The sequence below is a fragment of the Lonchura striata genome, chromosome 2 (assembly GCF_050655825.1).
Source record: "Lonchura striata isolate lonStrDom1 chromosome 2, ASM5065582v1, whole genome shotgun sequence".
Lineage (NCBI taxonomy): Eukaryota > Metazoa > Chordata > Aves > Passeriformes > Estrildidae > Lonchura > Lonchura striata.
Window position 1 is genome coordinate 82,590,726 of NC_140704.1, and position 25,568 is coordinate 82,616,293.

At 41.0% G+C, this 25,568-nt stretch overlaps 1 protein-coding gene across 4 annotated transcripts in view; it reads left to right on the top strand.

The window, feature by feature from the left end:
* LOC110479411 (unconventional myosin-X) overlaps window positions 1–25,568 on the top strand; it is a 77,185-nt gene that overhangs the window by 8,490 nt on the left and 43,127 nt on the right. For 2 of the 4 annotated variants that reach the window (XM_085571668.1, XM_021546725.4), the window contains exons 11-12: window positions 693–801; window positions 3,538–3,618. In XM_085571668.1, coding sequence (XP_085427794.1) covers window positions 693–801; window positions 3,538–3,618 — 190 coding nt within the window. Of the gene's footprint in view, window positions 1–692; window positions 802–3,537; window positions 3,619–3,638; window positions 11,371–25,568 lie in introns of those variants that run through there. The other 2 variants (XM_085571669.1, XM_085571670.1) reach the window with 2 other exon arrangements.

Below are 25,568 nucleotides of genomic sequence, written 5' to 3' on the forward strand. Positions count from 1 at the left end.
CAAGTTGCTTGTTTGTAAATTCTTGAAGCCCTTCTGTGCTGGGGAAACTGTTAATAAGCAATTCCCTTTCTGTTGCTTGTTCTGGATTTAGGACATTTCTGATATAACATCAGCTGAAGTATCTAGGTAAAAATATTAAATGAGTTAAACTGTGCTGGGCCTGGTTTTGCTTTTACACCAAAATCTCTGTGGAGTTTGAGTTAAAATGTCTGAGTTGCTGTAGAAATGCTAAGAGGAGAGTATCCAGCCAATAGGGTAGAAAACAGCTGTTATCTGAAAGTGAGGCTTGCATGGATGGCTGTTTTGTGTTATGTCCCTAACCAAGCTGGAAGTCTTGTTTTTTGGTCTGTCAGGTACAATTCTGGTTGCAGTCAGCTGCGGTTTTGGTTGAGTGAAATGCAGTAAAGCCTCTAAGACTTAACACTTCATTTCCCTAATGAGGTGTTTGGAATTGAGAAGAAAGAAACCTTGTTTTGTTGGATTTTTTGTTTTGTTTTGTTTTTTCTCACCTGGATATATTCTGCAAAGGCAAAATCTAGTGTTTATTAAAGATTGTGGAGAAAATCAATGAGCATGTTTTTGATGGTGGAGCTTCTTGCTAAGGGACAGTGCTTTCTTTGCATTCCACAGGGGTGAACCTCATAGTCTGTTAAGATACACTTTAGAAATACTATTTTTCTTTTCCATTTCAGTATTGATTTCATCTATGATCTGTTTGAACATGTTTCAAGTCGTAACAATCAGGACACTCTTAAATGTGGAAGCAAGCACCGAAAGCCTACTGTCAGTCTCCAGTTCAAGGTTAGTTAATATCTCGTCTCTGCTCTGTAGCTAATCAGTGACAGAAAGACCCTGGTCAGTAAGGAACAAAGGCGCAAAACTTGAGCATGAAAATGCTGCTGTGTCTTCTATGACACTGCCCTTGCTGTGCCTTGCTGCCCTTGATTGACTGTCCTAACTAGCTTCAAGTAGACACTAACCTTTCCATCACACCATCCCCACAAAACTCCTGTTGCATTCTCCCCTTGCCTATTCATTCTTATTTTTAAAACTCAACTGTGAAGTTGGTTTCTCTTGTCCTGATTTGTCTTTAAATCCAGCCACAAAATCCCACAAAGCCTTACAGCAGTACCTGTATGCTGAGAAAAATAAATGCTGAATAAATACCTCATTAAGGTGTTGCCTTGCTTTAACTTAAAGTTTGGAAGGCATTTTTGTTAAACACCTTTTTATGAGGCTTTATAGCCTCTCATCAAAAATGGCACCAAATTGAAATCTAGCATAAAGTCTAAACTGCAAATTATTTAAAAGGGAAAGATTGGTATGAAACATCTCCTAAATTGCATGAGTACAAGTCTGGATTAGTTGCCTTTCATTTTGTTTGAATTAATATACATTTACAGAGTTCATTCACTTTTTTTAAAGAAGAGCAGACTCAAACCCCTTAAGGGCAGATTTTATCCTAATAGACTATTGTTAAGTGTTGGACAAGGAGTGTATGCTGGGGCACACACAATGTCTTTTATTAAACAATACTGACGTATTTTCGAGACAGCTTGCTTTGTGCTATCATAACTCATCTCAGAAGTATCATTTTTGTGTCATGAGATGGTGTTATTTGCTGGTTTTCTGGGATAGCTGGAGGTACTATTTCCACTTGGTTATTTCTATATGTGCAAAGTAGACCTTTAAAATGTTAACCTTACAAAAATAGACCACATTTTTTCACTAATTTTGTGAGGTAGAACAAAGTGTAGTAGTCCTTCTGTTCTCTGTCAAGGACCCTGGAAAACATAAGGATGATAAAACATGAAATCAAAACAATATTGCATCTTATCTAATGCTGCAGTAACTGACCATTAACCAGCTGGACTGCTTTACAAAATGTTGACCTTCACCCTTCCCCAGAGAATTAGGCTGGGTATTTTTTACATGTTTTAAAGACTTACAGGGATTAGTCCATTTTATTTCAACTGAAGATAAGAACTTTGCCTTCACAGTTTTATTCTCATGATAAATTGGTTGACTCTTCTTTTCATTTGATGACCTGCCTAATGCAGGCCTGGGGGTGCACACAGAATAGCAGAGTTTAGATACTATCTGTTTCAGCCTATTGATTAACCAGGGCAAGCTCCAGATTAGCTCATCGCCTGACAGTGACTTAGAGGCTTGCAGCACTGTGGAGAATCTGGCTGTACTGCAGGTGAAAGTGAAAATAGTTTGAATCATTTTTGTTTAGACTAACCAACTTTTCCAATCTGCAAGTGGGAGCCTGGGATGAGAGAATTGTGCACAGATGTAATGTTCACACAGGTTTAATATGAATGAAAACTTTATTTTTCAAAGCTGTAAATATTTGTCTTTACACAAAGACTTTTGTCTTTGTATGTTCTTTTTAATATTTGCTGCCCAGCTCCCTGGTCCATAGGCTGACAAAGGCAAGCAAACCAAGAATACAATTCATGTTCCCAGTTATTTTGCTGTTTCCTCACTTTGCCCTGCACCAGTGTGTGCACAACCATAACTCTGCCTGCTGCCTTTTCCACTGCATTTCAATCGCCAAGTAAGTGCTTGGTCTGCAGATTAAAGCAAGAATTTGTTATAACAGACTGCCACTGACAGTTTTGCTCCAAGACATATGGCAGGACACACAGTGTTGCTCCTTTAAAATGTGCACTTTTCTGCCTCATTGGCAGCCTTCTCTATATTCTCTCTGCTGCCTGGCACAAAGTGCCACCTTTGAGGGGTGTAATTTTATCATTGCTAACTTTCTGGGCTCTTCAGAGCCTGAGCTCCTCTCCTGTAGAATCATTTGTATCTCTGCAAAGTACATGGAAGAATTCAGTTTAAAAAGGTTCATCATACATAATGATATGGAATGAGGCAAGTTGGAATAAGATACGGAATGATGGCTCAGGCGGGAAAGGGGTGGATGTGTAATTAAAGTAATAATCATAAAAGGACTGAGGGATTTTGTGATTTTTATCTCCAGGCTGAGGTTCCGACAACTGATAATCTAATGTGTATTGGATCATTCAGAGTTCTAAAGCTAGGAAAAAACCTCTTGTCTTCAGGGAAGATTGAAAATGAGTGGGTCTGGGGTGGTTGAAATGAAAAGAGGAAATCTGAGTTGGTGGATTTTGCCATAGACCCCTTATCCTTCCTTTTCACTTACTCTAGCTGTTTGGGAATGTGGATCCAAAGTTTTAAGCAGTCATTTGAAAGATGCCTGAAACAAAAATTTTGTGTTTACTTATGAACAGATTTCTTTATATACATCTGCGAGTCTTGTTCATTGTTAAATGATGATGCCAGTTTTGATCAGAAGAGCCAGTGGAAGAAGGAACACACATATATTGACCCCATCTGTTTGGAAGCGAGAGCTTCCACAGTGCAGAAATTTCTGGTGTGCACCACTAGGTGCTGCAGTTAGATGCTATCTGCAGTGCTGAGCTGCAGGAGCCCTTGTCTGGGGTTATGTTGCTTGTACAAAAATCCAGCTTGTGAACTACTGTCTTCTCTCTACCTGTGTTTCAGGAATCACTTCATTCCTTAATGGCAACACTGAGTTCTTCAAACCCTTTCTTTGTTCGGTGCATCAAACCCAACGTGCAGAAGGTAAGATTTTAAATGGTATCCATCTTTTCTGTGCATCTCAGGGCTAAACTTTTGCTGCCTGCCTGGTCATTTACCATTGTGTGAAGCAGAGGGTAGCATTCTTCACTGATTTTGTAGAAGGCTTTCAAGGGGAAGGCACTGGGAAGGGCTTTTGAAATGTTTTTTTTTTTTGCACATGGCCTATGCACCTCTTTAATAGTCATTGCTCACAAGTCTGATAAATGACTGTCTCTAAGGAAGGTTATAAACAGAAGGTAGAAGGCTGCACTTCTTGTGTGACAGCTCTGTGAGAGCCTTTTTAGAGAGAAAATTTCAAAATCGCAAAGTTTGTTTTAAGTCACTAGAGACAGTGATTCAGATGTGTATAGAAAAACTGGTGTGAATTACTCTGTTGTCAGACTCTTGGTCTTTCAATTTATGAAAATACCTAGAATTGTACATGCTGGATGTTTTGTTCAGTTTCAGATTTATGTTCTTAAAACAGGCTTGGAGACTAAGGCTTAAAATATCAATTTGTCTTTTGAGTTACAGATAATGAAAAGCAGTGTCAAGATTTGCCTAAATATGTTGGAGGACTCTCTAGAAATGAAGTTGTAGTGGTACAGTACTGGTTCTGGTATCCTGAGATTTTTCACATCTGTTTTGGGCATAATAGACTATTATTCAGGCATGGTCTACTTTTGTCAAAAATACAACAGCCAGAGATGCTGGTGAATCTGATTTATGGCTTTCACATGGCAAGTCAGAGATTGGTGACTTTACTATAAATCCATTTGTAGGTGTTCCATTTTCTGGGCTGCCTAGTTAATCAGGATACCAACAAAAAACAGATGTATGGGTTTAATTGTAGGTTTTAGTGCCACCTGGACAGTGGGCATCCTTTACTTTATATGTTTTCATTTGCCACCTGTTCTGCTATTTGTGATGTACCAAATAAAATGCAGATTTTGGGCACATTAGCAAGAGGAAGCAGCCTGGAAGCAAATAAAAACAACTTTCTGTGTCTTGTGGTGTTTGGTGCTCAGAGGTATGAAGCCACGCAGGTGGCTGAACCCACATGGATGACAGAGCCCTGGCAAGTAGCTGGGATTTGTGAGTTTGCTTGTTTAGCAGAATCAAAAGGCAATTTTGAAAAGCTTGTTGGCTTCCCTGCTCCTGTTTCTGTCTGGAAGCCCCATGACCCTTAAATAGAAGGATTTTGGTAACAAACTCACAGGTTTTCCTTATCTGTCCTTAACTGACTTATAAGGCATATCTCCACAGTAGCAAAGGTACAAGGATTTGCTGTGATTGATGCAAGGATCAGGCATTTCTTGCATTTCCATAGCAAGGAAAACACTGAGTTCCTGTTCCTATGTTCCTTGTTCTTCCAGTCTTTTCCTACTAAAATGCTTCATCTCTGACAGTTTTGGCGTGTGTTACTGTATTTGCACATATATTTTACTACCACTAAAACACAGTTCTTACAGAATTACCAGCTGTGTAAGGAGAAGAAGCTTGAGACAGTCTCTGGGGACCACCTCTAACTCCAGGAGTGCATGCAGGAACAGATTGTGAAAATTCTGTAGACAATCCATTTCAATGTGTAAAATCTCACTGAAATCTTATGCAAAAAATGGTTGTACTTGTTTTCCATTTGCCTTTATTTGATTGCAAATTTAACTTAAATGAATGACTTTACTAAAATAAGAAATACTGTTTGAAGAACAAGAGTCAGGTGTCACAGGGCTTCCCTTTAGTAGCTGACTCAGTAGAAGACTTGACTGAAAATGAGAAGGAAAGCCATATATAATGCTTGTCAATGGCATTCTTCATTCAGAGAAGTGTTACCAAAATGCACCTTTGGGACTCACTGTTGGAATTTTTGCCTTCTATATGCTGCTCTCTATCTCCCACTCCCCGTTGAACAGACGCAGTAATTTTCAGTGCTGACCTTGTGACATCAGTGGTGTCTCTCCTGCAGTAGTGGAGGTATTGGAGCAGGCACAAAACCGGTGTTTTGGCTGCTTTGTATCCTCCTCTAGGTGCACATCCCATTGAGTGGTTTGCAGTTTATCCTCTCATGCAACATGTCACTTCTTTCCAATTAGACAAAAGAAAATAAGGTGACTCAGTTTGCTGTGAGCCAGTATGGCTCAGAGACACAGGAGCTTTGCATGGACTACCAGGGATCACCACATACATGACTCACTCTGCAGGGATGGTTAGAAAAAAACAAACTGCTTGAAAGATTTGGATGAGCTACTGAAGTGGAGTAAACTTGGATCAAAAGAATGCAAAGATCTTCACTGAGTATTTTCCTCTGTGTTTTCCATTTACAGTCATGGTGATAAGGAATGATAAATGTTACTCGGAAGGTACTTAACAGTGCTTGTCAAATACCTAAGTATGTGGAAGAAAGGGGTGTTTTACTGCTTTTTTGAAATCCACAGCATTAAAGGAGTGCTGGATGAGAGAGATTTGTCAAGGAGAGAGCTGAAGTTGTGTTATTGGGAGCAAAGCCTTTCCATCTACTTGTTCCTCTCTGGATTGGATACAAATAGGGGATACACCTGTTGGTAAACATCCTTTGTAACTGGAGGGGAGGAGTTGGGGGAACTCAAAAAGTATGTTTGAATTCTGTAGGTGAATGAAGTTAAGCAAATAGAAGTCAAATTCAAGCCTTTGAAAAGCAGAATGTATAGCAAGATACTTTCTCTGATGTTCTAGATATTGAAGCATATTCATGTTGGTAGCAGATGTGATAATTTACAGTAATTATTTCATTGTTTTAATTTTTCTAGAGTTCAATTTCTAAATATGTTGCAGTGGCAAGCAAAAACAATTCAGCTTAAGCAGTAAACCACTGAACATTTACATATGAAAGCAGGTTCTACACTCATTAGTGCAATTTCCTAAAGGGAGCACATGGAGTGTGACCTTTTGTCACAAGACATTTCGGCAGGCAGGCCCCAGACAGAAGGACAGAGGACCGATTAATCTTTGGGAGACCCCAGAGCAATTAGGGTATCTGTTTTCACAATTTCCAATCTGTTCTGAACTATCCATAACATGGAAACTTTTCCACTTGGTATGCTTAATGAGTGTTTTCTGCTAATGAAGTGTCTTTCTCCTCAGCTCCCCTTATCTTCACTGCAGCTGGCCGAATTTCGTATCATTTCATCCCTTTGAACTTTAGCACATCTTTCTCTGTTTCTTGGTTTCATGGGTTTTTTTCTGTCTCCTGTTTTATTTTATATTGATTCCTCCCTGCAACCTTCCGTTTTCTGATCTCTGTCTTCTTTCTTTGTGTACCTTAAATTAAAAAACAAATACCACAAAAAAACCCCAACAACAAAGCCAAACCAACAACAAAAAATAATGTCTTTTTAAAAGAAGGTGCAGCTATTGCTAAAATCATCAGCTGAATCTTCTTCCAGCTTGCTGCTATTAATAAAGTTGCTAAGCTTTGGTGCTATTCAGGAGACAGATCTGAGTAGATTTAAGATCGAAACATCCTATTCAAGCTGTTTCAGAGGCGGAAGTTTTCCTGTTGCCCAGAAGCAGCCAGCCTTTGGCAGCTTGGCTCAAGTGCTTTCTCAGGTTCCTGTTTCCATTTAGGCTATTTCTTGAAAATACATTGGCATAATCTCCAGTGGCACAATACTGGTATAATCATAGTGAGTGGCCCCACCTCCAGCATCTGCAGGGCCTCAGCTGTTCTGGTCTCTCAAAACCTCAGTTAATACGGCTTGGTTTTATAATCCCCTGTTCTCAAGACCAAGAGATTCAGATATGGCCATTCTCTACTGCACATAAATAGATGCATGCGCATCTCTTTGGTTACAGATCTAAAGCCAGTTTGGTCCTGATAGACAGAATTCTGGCTCAATTATAGTTCACGTGAAATATTTGATGTAGACAAAAATTTAACTTTTTAAATTGTTTTTATAGGAAATTTGTATAAATAACACCAGGCAACAGGATTCCAGGGACCCCACTCACATCTGTCTGGTCATTTATTGTCTGTCTCATTCTTCTGTTGTAATGATGACCCTGTCACTGTCAAGATAAAAGCTGCCTCGTCTCAGACTTTGTGATCTCTAAAGGAACAATTCTGTTTCTCTTCAGGTTTTTACATTACTTCTTTTTAAATCTTGAAGTTTAATTAGGTTTGGTAAATAAGTGAGACAAAATTAAACTGTATTGTAAAGCTACTGCAGGATAGGGGCTACAGGGAGCAACAGGAAAAATGAAAGTGGTAATACCATAGCAGTTCAAAGGAAGATGGTAGAAAAAAGTCTGTAATAAATCCTATGAAGTCTACTGCTCCTAGAGTGCTATCATCCTCCATATTCATTCTGGGAAAATTAGTATCATGGCAATATGATTGTTAACATCGCTTCTGGGGACAGAGCCATTTGAAGGGATCAAGGTATGGCTATTGGCAGCTGCAGTGTACTTTGAGGCATAGGTCATTAATGACCATGAGACACCCTGGAATAGCAAGAAGTTTGTCCTCTAATATGAAATAAGATACAAACCTATTTTGCTTGGCGCCTGAATTAAAGTTGTGTTCTTAAAATAGCTCTGAATCATTACAAATGTAAGTTTAGCATGATACCAGCGTAAACACCAGGTAGAAGTACACCTCAGGAATGCAGTGTAAAGGAGCAGTGATAGCAGAGCTTGACCCCATCTGCAAGGGTGATTGTGTCCAGGGTGTGGAGCAGGTACAAGTGCAGGGAAGGCAGTAGGCGAGGTGGTTGTCAAGCTGGAATTGCAGTATTGTCATATTGAGATACAGTATGAATTACTGAGTTTGCCTTCTAGGGAGATTTTTTTTTTTTTTTTTGCACAAATATGGATGAGAAGAGTGCAAGTCTAATGGTATTGTGTTGGAAGAGCACTAACACATAACCTTGAAAGATTCAGGCAGAGAAATTCTGAACTTCAAGGGTATTCTACTGTACCTGAAGCACAGTGTTGCTAAGCATCTGGATAACTCTACTTTCAGAAGTCCTTTTTAAAAAAAATTACCCTTAATAAGGTGGTCTAGTTCCAAACTTCTATGGCCACCCTGTTGGAGTTATATATCAAGCATTTACTTTATACAGTAAAATTCATCAGATTCTGGGTCTCCTTAGAGGGGAGCAGATACCTTTGTGGGTTTTTGAAAATGCTGAGCCCAGCAGTTAAAAGCTAAAAAGTGTTAGGCCCTCAATGGAGGTGTCTCTATGGTTTAGTCAGTTGCCAAGCCCTGGGGTATCTCTGCAGCAAAGCTGCAGTGGTGTCTGGTACTGGGAGCTAGCAGATCACAGGGTAAATTTGACTTGTTGTCCATAAGGGAAAGGTAATAGATAGTCTGACATGTTAATAGTTATTCTGTCATACTTTGAAAGTAGAGAAAATAGATAATATAGCCCAGGTGGAGCTGCTGGGTGTGTGTCTGGCTGTCTGTAGAAAGTTAAGGTCTAGCAGTATTCATTTACAGCTGTATAAGCAGCTCATATATTAAGAGATCCTTATTGCCTTTTTTAAAAATCTCTCTTTAATCTCAGTTGTTCTCAATAAATACTTGGTTTAAGAAAGCTTTCTGGCTGCCAATTGCTGCTATCATTGCTTCTGGAGACAGCAGAGCCACAGTCTGTGAGCACAGATTGTTCTTGCTTGGGCAGCTTGGGTCAGACTCAGGGAGCTGCTGCTCAGACTCATCATTTGAGAAAAAAACAATTGTTTCCCAAAAACACAGCATGTTGGCCTGATCTCGCAGGTCAACAGTTGCAAACGATTTATCCTCCTTACCCTTTAACTACCTAAGAAGGCTTTATTATTCATAACCAGGAAGGTGCAGTCAGAAGGTGTGGTGTTGTGCCTAGCCAACACCACTTAATTCAGCTACCTGGATCTTGTCGCCTTGGGTTTTGCAGAATTGCATAGCTTCAAATCAAGACCTGTAGAGTATGTCCCAGCTGCATCATTTTCTGACACGTCACTGGAGTAATTAGGTCAGGCACTAAAGGACTCATTCCTTAGGTAAAAGTGGTAAGGAGAGTGGGTGAGGAAAGCAATTGCTTCTGCTCACAGAGTGCTGGCAGTAATATTATGTGTGAACCTGAATCCTTGTCTGAAAGAACAAGGTGTTTCGTGCTATATGTAAGCCACACTTCAGTGCCCTCTCTGAAAGATCACCCCCATCACTGCCGTGGTGCAGTGGTGCAGCCTCTTGGTTATGCTGCCTGAGAGCCACTGGGTTGTCCCTTTGTCCCCATCTCAGAGTATCCCCTCTTGCCGGTCTGAAGTAGGTCATTCCACTCTCCGGGCAGTCACCCAGACAAGGCATGTTCTTCTTCTTCATCAAGGTTTGTTGTTTGCTAAGCAGGGCTGACAAGGCATTCCTTTGCTAAGTGTATTAGGGTTTGTCTTTCAGTGACCGTGGTAAAGGGGTTTAAAATTGAGCTGTTTAAGGCTAGGGACATAGAGCTGAGATGGGATGCTGCAGGCGAGGCAGAAGACACTCTGCTGTAAAGGTTGCATTCAACTCCAGGCAGAGCAGGCCAACAAGAGTTTTGCATGTTTTGCAACACGTACCATTTGGTAGGACTCTGTCCACAAGTGGTAGGAGCAATTTCTGGATCTTGGATAGTAACTGTGGCAGTATGTAAGCAGGATGGAGGGACACATGAGGAACAATTAATTGCTGCCAAAGTATCAGAACAATTCTGTGGAAAAATCAAATGCCCGGGGATGGAATATTTTTAATGTGCAATGTTTGCTGTGCAGTTCAGTGTAATATTTAGGAGTGAGAAAGACTTTGACTGCTTCAGCAATTGATCTACCAGCAGCAGAGGATCTTACTGCCTACAGCTGTCTTCAGGCACTACAATAATTCTTGCATGTTGTGCCACCTGATTGATTTTTTTTTGTGGCTTATGAATTCCTTTATATGTGGCTATGTGGCATAGATAGGCAATTGAGGAACTGCAACTACTGATCCCAAGTCTGAAGTATTTGCTTTTTATAAATACCAGCAAAGAACTTGGCTTTTCTTCCTTCTTCTGCACTCTACCAAGCTTTTGAATTGCAAAAATTGTCATGCAAATGTATGCATTGAAAAACTGTGTACTTCATCAAGCTCTGAAAGTTTTCTTTTTTACCTACTACTACAAAAAAAAAAAAAAAATCCCCCCATCTCTACATGGCAATTTACATTCAAATCCTGTTTGCTGTGTTCTCATGGTAATTACTCCAACGGAACATGCACAGTCCATGACAAATAGATATCTCTAGAGCTCCAAAAGCATCACTGGGGTACAGAGCATTGTTCTTTAGCAAATACTTTAAAGTTTACAGATCTCTTCCTTGCTAAGCTATGTCATGGGGCATTTTGTGCATTTTATCTCTTAATGTTTAGGAATTTGTTGGCTGTGAAACATATTTACATTCTTGCTGCTTATAAGGTGAGATTAGCCCTCATGTCCTGTTAGTCAGGAATATCTTCAGTGATTGCTGTAGAGCCAGCCCTCGCTAGGCTTGACTTCCTTTGAGTAGCAGCAGGAATGAATTAAGCAAGTACAGCCAAGATATCACATGAAAGACTTGAAATACCAGAGCTGAAGAAAGCTCTGTTCTGTGTATGTCTGTGTGTGTGTGTGTGTGTGTGTGTGTGTGTGTGTGTGTGTGTGTGTGCATAGCTGCAAGAAAAAAAAAAACCTGCTGAAGATTCGGTTTTTCACAATGGATGAACGCTGAAGAGGGAAAACGTCTTGAAGGGTAAGGGGTTTAATTCATGCAGGTTTTTAAATTATTTTAATTTTGCGTACTTGAAGCTGCAGTGGACTTGTAGAAAAAGTATAGAAAGTACCTGGAATTTGTCTGAGCAAGCTGTACTGGAAATGTTTTTGCACTTGTATTTTCTTTTAAAGGGGGTAAATGCATGCAGATCAAGTTTATGAAAAAAGAACTAAATTTACTGGTCTAATCATATTTTAGAACTGCTGAAGAGCTTTGTTGCCAAGCAGTCTGCTTTAATAAATCACACTTTGTTTGAAAGTAAAAGGGGTGATTGTTTGCAGAGCTGGGAAAAAGTCGAGAGAAGTAGAGCTATGTGTGCAGATGACTTTCTTTGCTGTGTCAACTGTGCCTTCTGCCCCCAGTGAAATAGCCCTCTAACACAGCAGGTAAAATACTGCTGTTCACCACTAATTGCCTTTGTTTCTGGAATCTGCACTTTGTGCCTTGCTTTCCCACTTAAAGTGCTTGTCTCTGCAAACATTAGAATTCAGCCACAGGGTAGAAAATTAGGATAAAATTGCTTGAGAGAACCTGTTATGAAGGGAATGGGTTTGATCCTGTATCATTGAAGTCTATGGGAATTTTATTCTGGTCTCAAGAAGTGCAGCCCTAGATTTGCCTTGCAAATCTAGACGGAGGGTACATGATCTGATAAAGTGCCTATGGGACCAGGAAACAGTGTTGCCATAACTTGTAGTTGTTCTTCTTTCACTGATGTTAAAATATGTTCTTTTAAACCCCAAGTGGTAGCAGAAGTGGTATGTCAAAATGCATCTGCTTTTGTTGTATGCACATTGATGATCTGTATCCAGTATTTCTGTTGTTAAATCTGCTTCATTTTAAAAAAGATAAAATGTATTATGTTTCTCATTTGTTGGCTTATTAAAAAAAGAAACATATTTACAACTGTAGCCTAAATGAAAGCTTAACAACAGAGGTTATAACATAAAAATCATATTACTGAAAGTTAGAGTGCTGTCACAGCTATTGACAGATCTTTGTCAAAGCTACCCTCAGAAGACAAAATCTGTGTGAAGAGCAGAAATTAATGTTAAGAGTAGAATTTGGATCAGTTACTAAACCTCTGTCTCTTTGACTGTGTCTATCTGTTTATATACATACATGTATATGAGTTTTTTTAGTTTATTCTTAACAGGATGCAGCAAAGACTTGGGGGTGAACATCACTATGATCCATTTGTAAGGATTCAGTACACTTCAGAACATCTGGTGCCCTCTCATCAGATGAAATATTAAACACAAAATGCTTACTTAAAGCACATCAAAGTGTTTTGTCTTTGTTGTTTTATACTAAGAATTTACTGTTTCCGGTAGGTTTAGGCAGTTTATAAACTTCAGTAGCAAGACAGGTCCATTCCTATCACTGTCCATAGCAGTCAGGTTGTGGTTGCAGTCTTATGAAGTGGAATGTAGTAGCTGTAAAGTCTGTGTTTGAGGACATCATCAGAGCTGGAAGGGTGGTCAGTCTAACCTACAGGAAGTTTTTGGCTGATGAATAATGAGGTTTGAGGTTGCACTCATTGGTTTGTCTCCTCTCCACATTCCTAATGTGTATTTCCCCTTTAGGAAACAGGGAGCTGGGCAGCTGGTGCTGCTTACAGGAGTTTTGCTGGGGAGGTGATAGCAGCACAATTCCTCAGGCTTTGTGGGCAGTATTTGCTTTGTTGCTTGCTCCCAAGCACCAGGTAAGGGCACACAGTTCAGGTCTGTGAAGTTGCTGGTTGCCAAGAAGCCCATTGCACCATGTAAATAATCTGGGACACTGGCAAGTTTTTGTTTTGGCAGGCACCTTGGATTGTGGCACACACCCATGAGTATTGTACAATGTCTAATGTAGAGAAGGCAAGTTTGTCACCAAACTCATAGTGCTATGTTCTATTTCCACTGTTTACATCATGTAATCAGTCATGGCATTTTTGAAGTTCACTCTTAGTAGATCTAGAAATCTCCTAAGTATGTGGCAAGTAGGTGCTTCGGAGGGGTCTCCAAACCTTTATTAGTGAAGCAGAGATAATGCATATGGGTTGAGAGAAGACATCCACTTTCAGAAAGCCAGATAAATGCCAGATCATCTGTGACACTGGCTTTCTCAAACGAATGGCTGCCCCAGTTTCAGCATGATGAAGATGATTATGTCCATCTGCAGCTCGCCAAACACATCATTTTTGCATGCTTCAAACTTAGCCAAAAAGAAACAGTGACCAGCCTCATCAATTAAAAGTAGTATTTCAAAGGGAGAAATTATGATTTTTGTTAGAAGTGGTGCAACACTTAAATTAGCTTCAAGGAAGTTTTTAATGTGGGCATATAATTCACATGTCAAACAAAATTGCTTTTAGGAAAGCTGATTTTATCTCAAGTGTTCCCTTCTGAGTCAAACATTAAGGGTTATGTTGGGTTGTATACTTAAGCCAGCCTAGGAATTTTTCAGGGAAGAAATGGCTGTTCAGCCATCTAAAATTGCATTTCCTTGTGACCCCTGGCATGCACAACATGGCGCATCTTAAATCAGCCTGGTTCTTACAAGACATGTACATCTCATTGGCCTCAATGAGCTCCAAGCACATATGTAAAAGCTTTGCTTAAGTTATTACTGGTTTGATGCTGCTTTGGCCAGCATGTAACAGAGCACCTGGAGCCACAATACCTCTTGTCACACAGCTGTGAATGGGAGAGACATTTGTGCACCTCCCTTATAGTGCATGCCCAGGCTAAAGGCACAATCATCTGCGCAGAGAAGACAAGACTTGTTACATCCATTGCTTCCGGTTGTGTGTGTTCCATGCAGCTGGCCAGTTCCCCGGGAAAGAATGCTGGTAAAGCAGCAGTGAAAATACACTTAACCACTCACAGAGTCTTAACACTGTTTTCACCATTACCAGAAAATATGGAAGAGGGATAGTAAAAAAATCCACTTCTAGGACAAGAAGAGGCATATTCTTATTTGAATATGACACAGCAGATTATAAGGCCATAAATAAGGGCAGGAGTTTTCTCCACAATAGCAGGAGTTTTCTCCACAATATCATCTTAAAAATTGATAGAGTCAACCAAATGTGTGGTCATATAACTAAGTGAAGATGGAGCTAAACCTTACTGAAACAAAGGGCTGTTGACCAGCATCCATGGCTGTGAATTCTCAAGGCTTGGAGGAGATGAGCAGTGGCATCACAATTAAGTCACTCAGAAGGCAGTTGAATGGTAAATTAGTTAGATCCTGATGTACTGTTACCATTTATTATAATTCATTCTTTCTCTCGCTCTTTAGATATGGATGTGTAGATAAATCAGTTAATAGTTACTTAGATGACCATATTGATGTTAAGGGGGTTTATTGCTGCTCATTTTGGATAAACCTGCACCATGCTAGTAAAGCAAAGTGAATTTACAGTTAACTCTTACTTCACAGTTGTATAGGAATTGGAACAAAAAAGTCATATTAATGTTAGTCAATGCAGAACCTGTTACAGTGATGTGACAGTGGTGGGATTTTTTTTCTCTACTGAATGCAATTAGTATCAATGCAAAAGACAGAGGAGGTTCCTGCTGTTCTGGCCCAAGGTGATGTTGACTAACCTGTGTGTGGCCTCTGTGGCAGCACAGAGAGCTGCGATCCACAGCTTTTCCATCTCATGTTTATATAAAGTATGAAGAAATCAGTAAAGGGGCTTGTCTTTGACTTACACTGGAAATTTCAGAATTACCAGAAATAGCTATTTTGATGCAGTTCTCAGAAACATTAAAGAACTGAAGGAGGAGATTCTCCAACTCTCAGTGGGAGGATGGGCTAGGACTGTTGTGTCATAACAAAACTGTCCAAGGAAAACATATTTATTGCCTTTTTCTGTGAAATTAATGTACACAATAACTAACAGCTCCCTTCTTTTTCTGCCCCTGCCCTGCAAACACACAGATACACACATTTCACTGGTCTTGTCTCTGGTCTAGTCGGTTGCAGATCTGCAAAGCAAGTCCTGAGTATATAATTTAAAAATGTATAGGAATACGAGAACAGCAGCTCAGAGGACCAAATTCTAAGAAAAATGCCAAAATTAGACTGATACTTTCTGAGATGTACTAAGATATAAGATGCAGTAGTAATTAACACACCAATTACATGGGATTGAGCTGGGCCATTCATGTGGACCATCACACTGTTCTTGCTCTCAGCTAGGTAGACATCTGTGCTGGTCACAGGGATCTCCATCATATCTTTAAACATGAATTTCCCCTCTCTAGACTTAAAAATACTCTTAAATGCCATGTTACAGGGTCCCTGATACTTAAAGCAGATCTCCAGACCACACACTGCAAGTCTGCTGGATCCCCACTCTGGAACACCACCCTGGTACTCTGGGCTCCCTCAAGTTGAAGAGAGCCTTTGGAAATGATCCAAATCAGCCAGAGCCAAGTGCAGCCCACTGGGGCACTTTTGGTGCAGAGGGGCTTGTGTGCTGGGCACTGTGACAAGGGCCAGCGCAGGGAGTTGGAGGCAGGGATGCTTCGGGAGGGCTGGGTAGCAAAGCCCAGAGGCAGCTGTGAATGGAGCCCTGTGCTGGGGTGGGAATAATCTGCCCTTTCAGTGCTGCCCGACCTCGGGTGTCCTAGCAACACAAAGCTGCTCGGCTGAATATTTCGTGGCGTTCATTTGCACATAGCAGATATTGGCTGTGATTTAAGCCTGGCTGATTTCCCATTATGGCTTTCGAACAACAGGCTCAGTACAGGAAGGAGAGGAGAAAGGGCTGCTTACAAGAAAATTTTATAAAACCACATACTTTTTCTTGGCAGAGGAATGGCTCTGAAACATTTCCTTGCTTGAGAAGGCACAGAGTAGCAGGTTTGATCATTACGTCAGCCATTTGCTTTGTAGGCATCTTACATGGAAAGAATGAACTGTGTGCAGGGGCAAAATGTATTGCAGAAACTGCTAGCGGCCTCTGTATTGAAAAGGGAGTGTGATCAAGTGCTGACTTTTTAACGTTTCTTGAATTTGATTTTAATTTTTTTAGCTATGAAGTTGCAGGCCTTTGGGGCCTTGCAACAAGCAGGAACACTCCACATTTAAATCAACTAAAGCCAACCAACACTTCTGTTATTCTAAATCTTGTCGTTTGCAGAGCTGCGATTCATGATTGTTGTGTCTGACAGCTGTGCAGCACAAGTTTGCTCACAAATCACTGAACTGACTTCTGAAATGGAAGCAAATTTTAAGTATTCTCTTTAAAGCAATCCATCAAAATAGAAGAATATCAAGAAGTAAATGACATTTGGGCATGGGATCCTAAAAGTGTGTGCCCAAGACTGAAGATGGGAATAAAGACAGATTTGGATTCAGAATCCTCTTCTATTCTTCTTGTGCTCTAGGAATTGATGTCTCTTGTCCCTCTGTGGAATGCAATGTTAGGGCCCTCCACCCATGAGCTGGAAGTGATGCTCTTCCACCTCAGCCTTTTCACTTAACCTGCAGTAAAGGAGGCAATAACCCTGTACCCTCTTTTCCCTTGAAAGCAGATGTAGTCTGAAAAGAGGTTGCTCACTTTTGTGTCACCAGGGAGAGCAAAGAAAATTATGACAATGTGGATCAAAGTTATTTGCAACACCATTTGAGTATGTACTGCTGAAGTGATCCTGTGTTAGCATATCAGTGAGAACTGGCTTCTTGGAGGGTTTCAAAGGTGAGATTACTTGTCGTAACAGTGCACCAGGTACTAGAAATGCACAGGATTATGCACAGGTTCGTACATAGATTGCTACAAGATTTTACAGTCATGTCAGGCTTTGGCTGTGCAAGAGGAAATTCATCTTAAACATGTTCTCTCAAGTATTTCCATCTTAGTTTTCTATTCTCTGATGACACTTTGTATCTTCTAGGAATAAATGCTTGATACCAAGTACCATTATCTGAAGAAATCATGTTAGAGGGACCATGGTAAAACATGTTTTACTGCTTTTAAGCATCTAGTCATGTATTTATGTGCCCAGCCTGCCAGTAAATTGTCAAATAACAAAATGTCTTGTAAGCTATTGATAAAAAGTCTGTCATGGAGGAGTGGTGGTACAGTGGAAAAATTTAAAAAACCCCACAAAGCCCCTGCCCCCCCCCCCCAAAAAAAAAAAAAAAGCCACAACCAAAAGAAAAGGGTGAGGTCTCAGTCTGTATAAGTTATTAGATAACATGGAGGGTCAGGGTTTTTCCTTGCAGCTAGTCTGTGTGCAGCCTCAGCAGATGTGGAGCAGTGTGTGCACAAATCTTCTTAACCCACAATGAACAATGGACATTTTGGTGTTGGTTGTTTTGACATGGGATTGGTAAGGAAGGATAGCTCTGCCTGCAGTTAGTACCTCACAGCATGTTTCTTCATGTTAGGTCTGGGGCTCAGGCAGCCTGATTACTTTTCTTCAGAAGCCTGCTGATTACTCACAGTGTGAGGAGAACGAGGCCAGATTGGGGTTTAGTCTGCAGGGACCAGAGGCTTTAGTAAGGATGACTTCAGATTAAATGGCAGCAGATTACACACAGGTGGAAAGGAGGGTCCATGAAAAGTTCCATCTGGGGTCTGTGCTGTGAGTCACACTTTCTGTCATTGTGATGAGACCCTGCCAGCAAGGCTTCAAGCCTTAAATCCCTGTTTCCCAAATGCTTTTAATTGCCTGTCTCACATGGATAGTCCTGCAGTTCTGGGACAGCCTTGAGACTTGCTGTGCATTTCAATGGGGTTCCCATATAATGTATTCAAGTAAGAAGGGTTCACTTCAGCTGAAAGTTTAGGCAATTACTTACTGAGCTCTAAATATGCCCTTAGAAAAGTTTGGTATCTCGGGCATTTAAGCTTGTGCCTTTAACAATCCATTCCTATTCCATGAAATTCCATGAAACCAGGGTGTAAGAAATAAGTCATTCTGAGTAGCTAGCATTCCTCTGGGCCCATATGAGAGAGGTAGCAAATCCTGGCTTCCTTTAGAAGACATTATGGATCCCTTTAAAAAGGAAGGTTTGCAAAGAGGATGTTGTATATTTACTCAGGAGTAGTTTTGGTCCATACAAACCAAACAGAAAGATTGAAATGCAAGTGTACAGGGACAACGACGAATAAAAAGTATATTAAATAGCTCTGCAATTGTGATTTTACTGTTGTTGATGAAAGCACTGAAATCTCAGCAAGCCAGTCAGAATCATTTGAGCATCTTTTCCCCAACAAAGCAGCTACTTCCAGCTCTTCTCTTGCTGAATATAGTCAGGCAGGACCTAAAAAACAACCACAGCATTTTTGTGGATGGATCTTTTTCAACAGTGAGTTGAAATCTTTAAACACTAGAGCAAATAGTCAGTGTAGCAATGCACTGCCTCATATCTCTTAAATGGGTTGCAGTCTTAAAAACGTCCTTGGGATGCCCTTACTTGTAAAGTAAGCTGGGTGACAGGCTGAATATAAATACAAAAGCATTTTCACATTCATTTATTGAGGCTACTGCTTTGACTTTTTTGGTAGAGTAGAAGACCTCTAAAATTACAGTGTTCCTTCCATGCAATACTATTTTTAGCACAGGAAACTCTAACCTGTGGCATGAGAGTGGCTAATTTTGCAGTCTGTCTCTTATCTGAAATACTCAGGGCTGCAAGATGAGTGATGCAGGTCAGATGCAGTAGTAGGAGTTGAAATGATCAGCTAATGGTGTAAATGATTGCTGCTGATAATTGCAGTGCTTTCAGGTTCAGACCTGTAGAGACTGTAAAATGTGCCAGAATGTCATTACTGAGCTTGCTGTGAAATCTGGCATGGAGTTTGCAGTGGAACTTTCTTGAGGCACCAGAATTGTTGCAATATACCCATGTTCTTTTTCTAGCAAGTTACACCACCAGCAGTGTTAGTCACTTTTAAAGGGTGTTCATGGATTTTTGGGGTGGGTGTATGGAAAAAGGCCAGGAGAACTTTAGACATGTGAAACACTTACTGTTATTTCAGGTTTATTCAAATATTCCTTGACTTGCCAGTGCTATACAATAGAAGCCCCAAATAAATAATAGCTGTGGCATGTTCTTTGGTTTTATTGTCCTGCATTTTTATGGTGTTTATCTGGACACAAGTACTCTAGGACAGTAAGGGAATGCCTTCCAAAAAACTAACTGTGTTTCAACCCAAACTCTTCTAGTTAGAGCTGGCTGCATGCTAGAGAAAAATGTAGATAGAGGGTAAGATAAGTGGAAAATAATTTGTTCACTGTGATATACTCGCTTACCTTGGTTTGCATAAGAATGTACTAGTGTGTCTTTGAAATGCTTATTTGCTTACAAGGTGATAAGGAGGTTGAGATTAGAGCCCTGGGTGTGTGTATCTGGTCTGCTCGCTGTATCTCAAAAGAAGAGACTTAGAAGCTATCACAACGACCAGACTCAGACTACATCTGGAGAGTCACGCCTGCAAGGAGAAGGGGGGGGATAAAAGGAAGGTTGGGACAGAACATTTTTGCGCGCCGTTGGTGGAGCAGGAGACTCCCCGGCCGCCCAGCGCTGTGCTTTGCCTGCCTTACTCGCTTGCTATTTTAAATAAAATTGCTTTATTGGATTAAGACACTTCAAATTGCCGTGTCACAATTTATAACAATTTGGTGCCATGACTCGGATGGAGAAGTAGATCAGTCGCTACGGGACGATCGGGAGGCGCCCCGCCCTTATGGTGGCCCGGCTGCCCCAGGCTTTCTGATCACTCTCCACCGACGAACCTAAATTGAGTAACGGGCAAAGGAGAACCGGTTACCCCTGTAATCTTTGTGCACGAAGAACCAGCGAAGACGCAGGACGCGTGAGTATAGGCCGGTTTCCCGCTCGGTTTGGGGTGGTTTTCCCGGAGTGCTGTGTGTGAGAGGTCTCGTGGAGACCAAGTGAGTGCGGACTCTGTATTAGTGCGTTTTCCATTCCCCGCAAGGGGCTGGGCCACGAACCAGGGGAGCACGTGTGTGAGAAATTGAGTGCACTCCGGAAGATGGGACAGAGGAAAAGCAAGCCCTCTGGTCCCATGGGAGAGGGGACCCATGCTAAACTTCCCCAGATTCCCAAGCCCCTTGGGTTTGATGATAATTAATTGGGATGCTTTCCCATCTAGAAAAGGGAAAGACAAAGTTAAAATGATACATTATTGTATGGAAGTGTGCGGGAAGGGCCTAACCCTAATTCCCATGCAAGGAATGTAGAACAAAGGGAGAATCGGGAGCAGAGTTATATTTCTAGGGAAGGAAAAGGAAGAGGTCGTGAAATTGTCTGCTTCTACTGTGGAAAGAAAGGACATATGAAGAGGGGATGCAGACAACAGATAGCGGATGAGAAGGCCTTTAAGGAAGATTAGGGGTGTCAAGGGCTTTATTTGTTGGGGAAGAAACATCATAAGGAGCCCTTGGTAAAGCTTAAAGTGGGACCCCAACAACAAGAGATGGAATTTTTAGTGGATACCGGGGCTGAAAGATCCACGGTGCAAGCCTTGCCGCTTGGATGTAAAAAGTCATCTGACACTGTACATGTAATTGGGGCAAAAGGAGAGCCCTTTGAGGTATCTGTTATCAAGGATGTGATGGTAGAAACTGATTCCAAATGTGGTATAGGTTCTTTACTACTGGTACCTGAAGCAGATTACAATTTATTAGGGAGAGATCTGATAATAGAATTGGGTATTAATTTAGAAGTTGTAAATAAAGAATTACAGATAAAGCTCTGCCCTTTAAGGGTGGAGGATGAAAAGAAAATTAATCCTGAGGTGTGGTATACCCCAGAAACGGTGGGGAAATTGCAGATTAAGCCTTTCTCAGTGGAAATGAGTGATCCTGGCAAACCCGTAAGAATAAAACAATACCCTATCCATAGGGAGGGAAAAATTAAGACTAAAACCTGAAATAGATAGGTTATTGGAAAAAGGGCTTTTAGAGACCTGTATGTCTCCCTTCAATACTCCCATCCTGCCTGTAAAGAAGTCAGATGGGTCCTACAGATTGGTGCACGATTTAAGAGAAATAAATAAGAGGACTTTGGCCCGGTTTCCAGTAGTTGCAAATCCATAAAAAGATTTAAAGATAATTGAATCCGGACCACTAAGTAACTCCTGGTCTGCACAAGCTTGTGAATTATATGCAGTACTCAGGGCTTTAAGGTTATTAAAAGGAAAAATTGGAACAATATACACAGACTCTAAATATGCATATGGGATAGTGCACACATTTGGAAAATTTGGGAAGAGAGGGGACTTATAAACTCACAGGGAAAAGATCTAATTCATCAAGAGCTAATTGTCCAAGTTTTAAATGCCTTAAGGGGCCCGGCTCAAATTGCTGTGGTCCACTTAAGGGGACACCAGAGAGGATTGGACTTTAGAAACAGGGGAAATAATTTAGCTGACCAAGAAGCCAAGAAAGCAGCCCTACGAACTCGGGGGGACATGGGGCAGAGCGACACTGTATCTGTGGACTCCCCCAAAGAAAAATGGCAAATATATAGTTTTACCACTCAAGAAAAGGAAAAATTACAAAAGATGGGAATTGAGGAGGGGTCTGAAGGGCAATGGAAGCTCCCAGATGGGAGAACTGTTTTACCTAAAAGCAAGGCCTCAGAAATTTTGCAAAGATTGCATGACCAGACTCATTAGGGAACTCAGGCATTAGTAGATCAATTTGCCACTAAATATATGAGTATTGGAATCTATGATTTGGCTAAAAGAGTAGTGGGAGATTGTCTGATCTGTCAAAAAGTAAACAGAAAACATCTTAGGGAAAGGCCCATGGGAGGAAGGGAATTAGCTCACAGGCCTTTTGCCAAAATACAAATAGACTTCACTGAATTGCCTAAAGTGGGTAGATATAAATATTAATAGACTTCACTGAATTGCCTAAAGTGGGTAGATATAAATATTTGTTAGTAATAGTAGATCATCTCACCCATTTTGTAGAAGCTTACCCCACTACTCGGACTACTGCTCAGACAGTGGTCAGAATATTATTAGAAGAAATAATCCCTAGATATGGGATAGTAAAAACAATAGATTCTGATAGGGGACCACACATGCCATATGATTTGGAGGAACCCCGAGACCACCCCCAGTTGAAGGACTATAAAATAACCTCATATATTATTGCCTTAATGAAACGCCGCAATGAACTTTGGGAAAAAGGAATCATTACGCAAAGACCCCCTTTAGATTTAAAAATACATAAAATATACCCAGGAGACTATGTGTTAATAAAATCCTGGAAAGAATCTACACTAACCCCACAATGGGAAGGTCCTTATCTTGTGTTACACACTACAGAAACTGCAATTCGGACTGCAGAAAGAGGATGGACACATGCCAGTCGAGTAAAAGGACCAGTTAACAACACTGTGTGGCAAGTAACCAGTCCTCCCGGGAACCTGAAATTGAAGTTACAGAGAAACTAATGGACTCTTATCAGATTGAATACACATCAGACTTATATTACTTAGATAGTGGACTAATTAGTAATTCAACTGTTAGAGTAAAGTGTAAAAATCAAAATTGTAATTGCTATCCTTTTGTATGCTATATCTGTAAGGTGTGTGGGGAACGGTGGTGGTCACATTGCAACAGAGGGTATCCTCCACGAGGAACTTGCAATTCCTGTTGGAACGTACAAAGAGAGATTACAGCTTGGGTACTGACCTGTAAAGTGACTAGAGGGGAAATCCGATTGAAATCTAAAGAGTGGTGGGAAATTTTCTCAAAGGGCATTCACCCAGACTATTACTGCTACCATACAAACGAGCCGAGCCCATTTGTGGCAGAGATCATAGAAGGCCTTTGTAGGAAAGACCTAAAACGGGTCAGTTGTACCGCACCAGAGGTAAAAGATCAGAATTGGCGTTCTTATTGCATGCGGCAAGGCACCAGAGGGCATAAATCCCCTCCTGAAGAATACTCTTGCTGCCGAGAAGATGGTACACCCTGTGGCTCGAAGCACCCGAGTCGACAGGCGAGGCAGAGGAGTAAACAGCTGTGGAGGAAGGAGCCCTCAGGATGGAATACGCAAGCAATATTTTGCAGAACTACCCCGAGACTGGGAGTAACAAAGGCAAAAATAGTGTTTGGGCTCAAGGGTATTTTGGTGATAACCAGCTAATAGAGGGAAAGAAGTCACAAGGGTATAATTGTTGCAGTGTGAGAAACCAGACCCCACATGCCATTTGCTTACTGCTTGTGATTTTCCTTTGTATATCTTGTAATACTGCGGAAATAACAACTCATGAACCTTTCAAGTGGACTTTAGGAAGATGGGAGGATTCACGAGTTATAAGGAGCAATACTACAGCTGGAGCTCCCATTTTCCAGTTACCTGTGGCATCCTTAGGTACTCGTTGGGGTTCCCATTGGGTTTCATCGTTTTATATGTGTCCTGCTTCAAATCCTGGTAAAGGATATTGCAATAGTCCTGGACAATATTACTGTGCATATTGGGGTTGTGAAACAATAGCTGGTACATGGGACCCCCCCACTCCTGATCCATATATTAAGGTGGTCTGGAAGCCAGATGGTTGTATTCCTCCCGGCTACTGGACAGGTAATAAACCCCCAGAAAATATTTGCAGGAATATACAAAATTACTGCATTAAGGCCAGAGGATAGTATATGGTTAATTGGAAAAACTTGGGGCGTTCGTTTATATTCGGCTGATTTTGGCAATTTTGGTAGCTTAATATTTATAAAGAAGGAAATTGTGCCCCCTGATCCTGAACCTGTAGGGCCAAACCCAGTGTTATTAGAAAAGGAGGTTGTTTTAGCCAACCAAACAAAAGAAAGGGATCAGACCCAGAATAAAATTCAGAATGAAAACACTTCAGGAGACAAACAGGAAAAAACCCAGGAGGGTAATATACTCTGGAAGGTTATGAAAGCGAGTTATGGTGTCCTAAATAGAACCAACCCAAGACTGACGGAAGACTGTTGGCTGTGCTATAATTTAAGACCCCCATTTTATGAAGCCATAGGGGTCACTGCAAAGCCCAGAAGAGTGAATGGAACTAATCCGAATCAGTGTTTGTGGAAAAAGGGTAAAGAGACAACACCGGGGCTTACCTTGGCTCAGGTAACAGGGAAAGGGAGATGCATAGGAAAAATCCCAACACAAAGAGAATACCTTTGTGGAGTAATAGAAACAGGTGGAAAGAAACCGGCTGACTGGCTATTGCCAGCAGCTAACACTAAGTGGGTATGTAACACTCTGGGTGTCACACCGTGCATCTCACTGAAACTGTTTAATCCAAGCCAAGACTACTGCTTCCAGGTAACGATTATGCCCAGAATTACCTACCATACAAGTGACTACATATATGAACAACAAACTGTGCCAGAACACCATCTAATGAAAAGGGAACCCCTCACTGCCTTAACTATTGCAACTCTCCTTACCATCGGGGGAATAGGAGCTGGAACTGGGGTGGCATCCCTAGTAAATCAACAAAAGGAATTTAAAGCATTAAGAATTTCAGTAGATGAAGATCTGAGTAAAATTGAGCAGGCCATCGATGGATTGGTAAAATCATTAAGGTCCCTATCTGAGGTGGTGTTGCAGAACAGAAGGGGTTTAGACTTGCTATTATTACAACAAGGGGGATTGTGTGTAGCCCTGAAGGAGGAATGCTGTGCATACACTGATCATACTGGAGTTGTTACAGACACCATGGCAGAATTAAGGAGAAGATTAGAGCAGAGAAAGAGGGAAAGAGAGGCACAGCAAAGTTAATATGAATCATGGTTCAATCAATCTCCTTGGTTAACTACCTTGTTATCCACCCTTGCAGGACCTCTGATACTGATAATATTGGGACTGACCTTCGGGCCATGCATCTTCAATAAGGCAATAAAAATAGTGAAGGGACGATTAGAGGCAGCACATTTAATGCTCATTAGGGCAAAATATGAACCCATACACAATGTAGATGAGACCCTAATACTAAGTCACCAAGAGTTACAAAGATTCAGTGAACAAAATAAAGATGAACAAGAAAAAGGGGGGAATTAAGATAAGTGGAAAATAATTTGTTCACTGTGATATACTCGCTTACCTTGGTTTGCATAAGAATGTACTAGTGTGTCTTTGAAATGCTTATTTGTTTACAAGGTGATAAGGAGGTTGAGATTAGAGCCCTGGGTGTGTGTATCT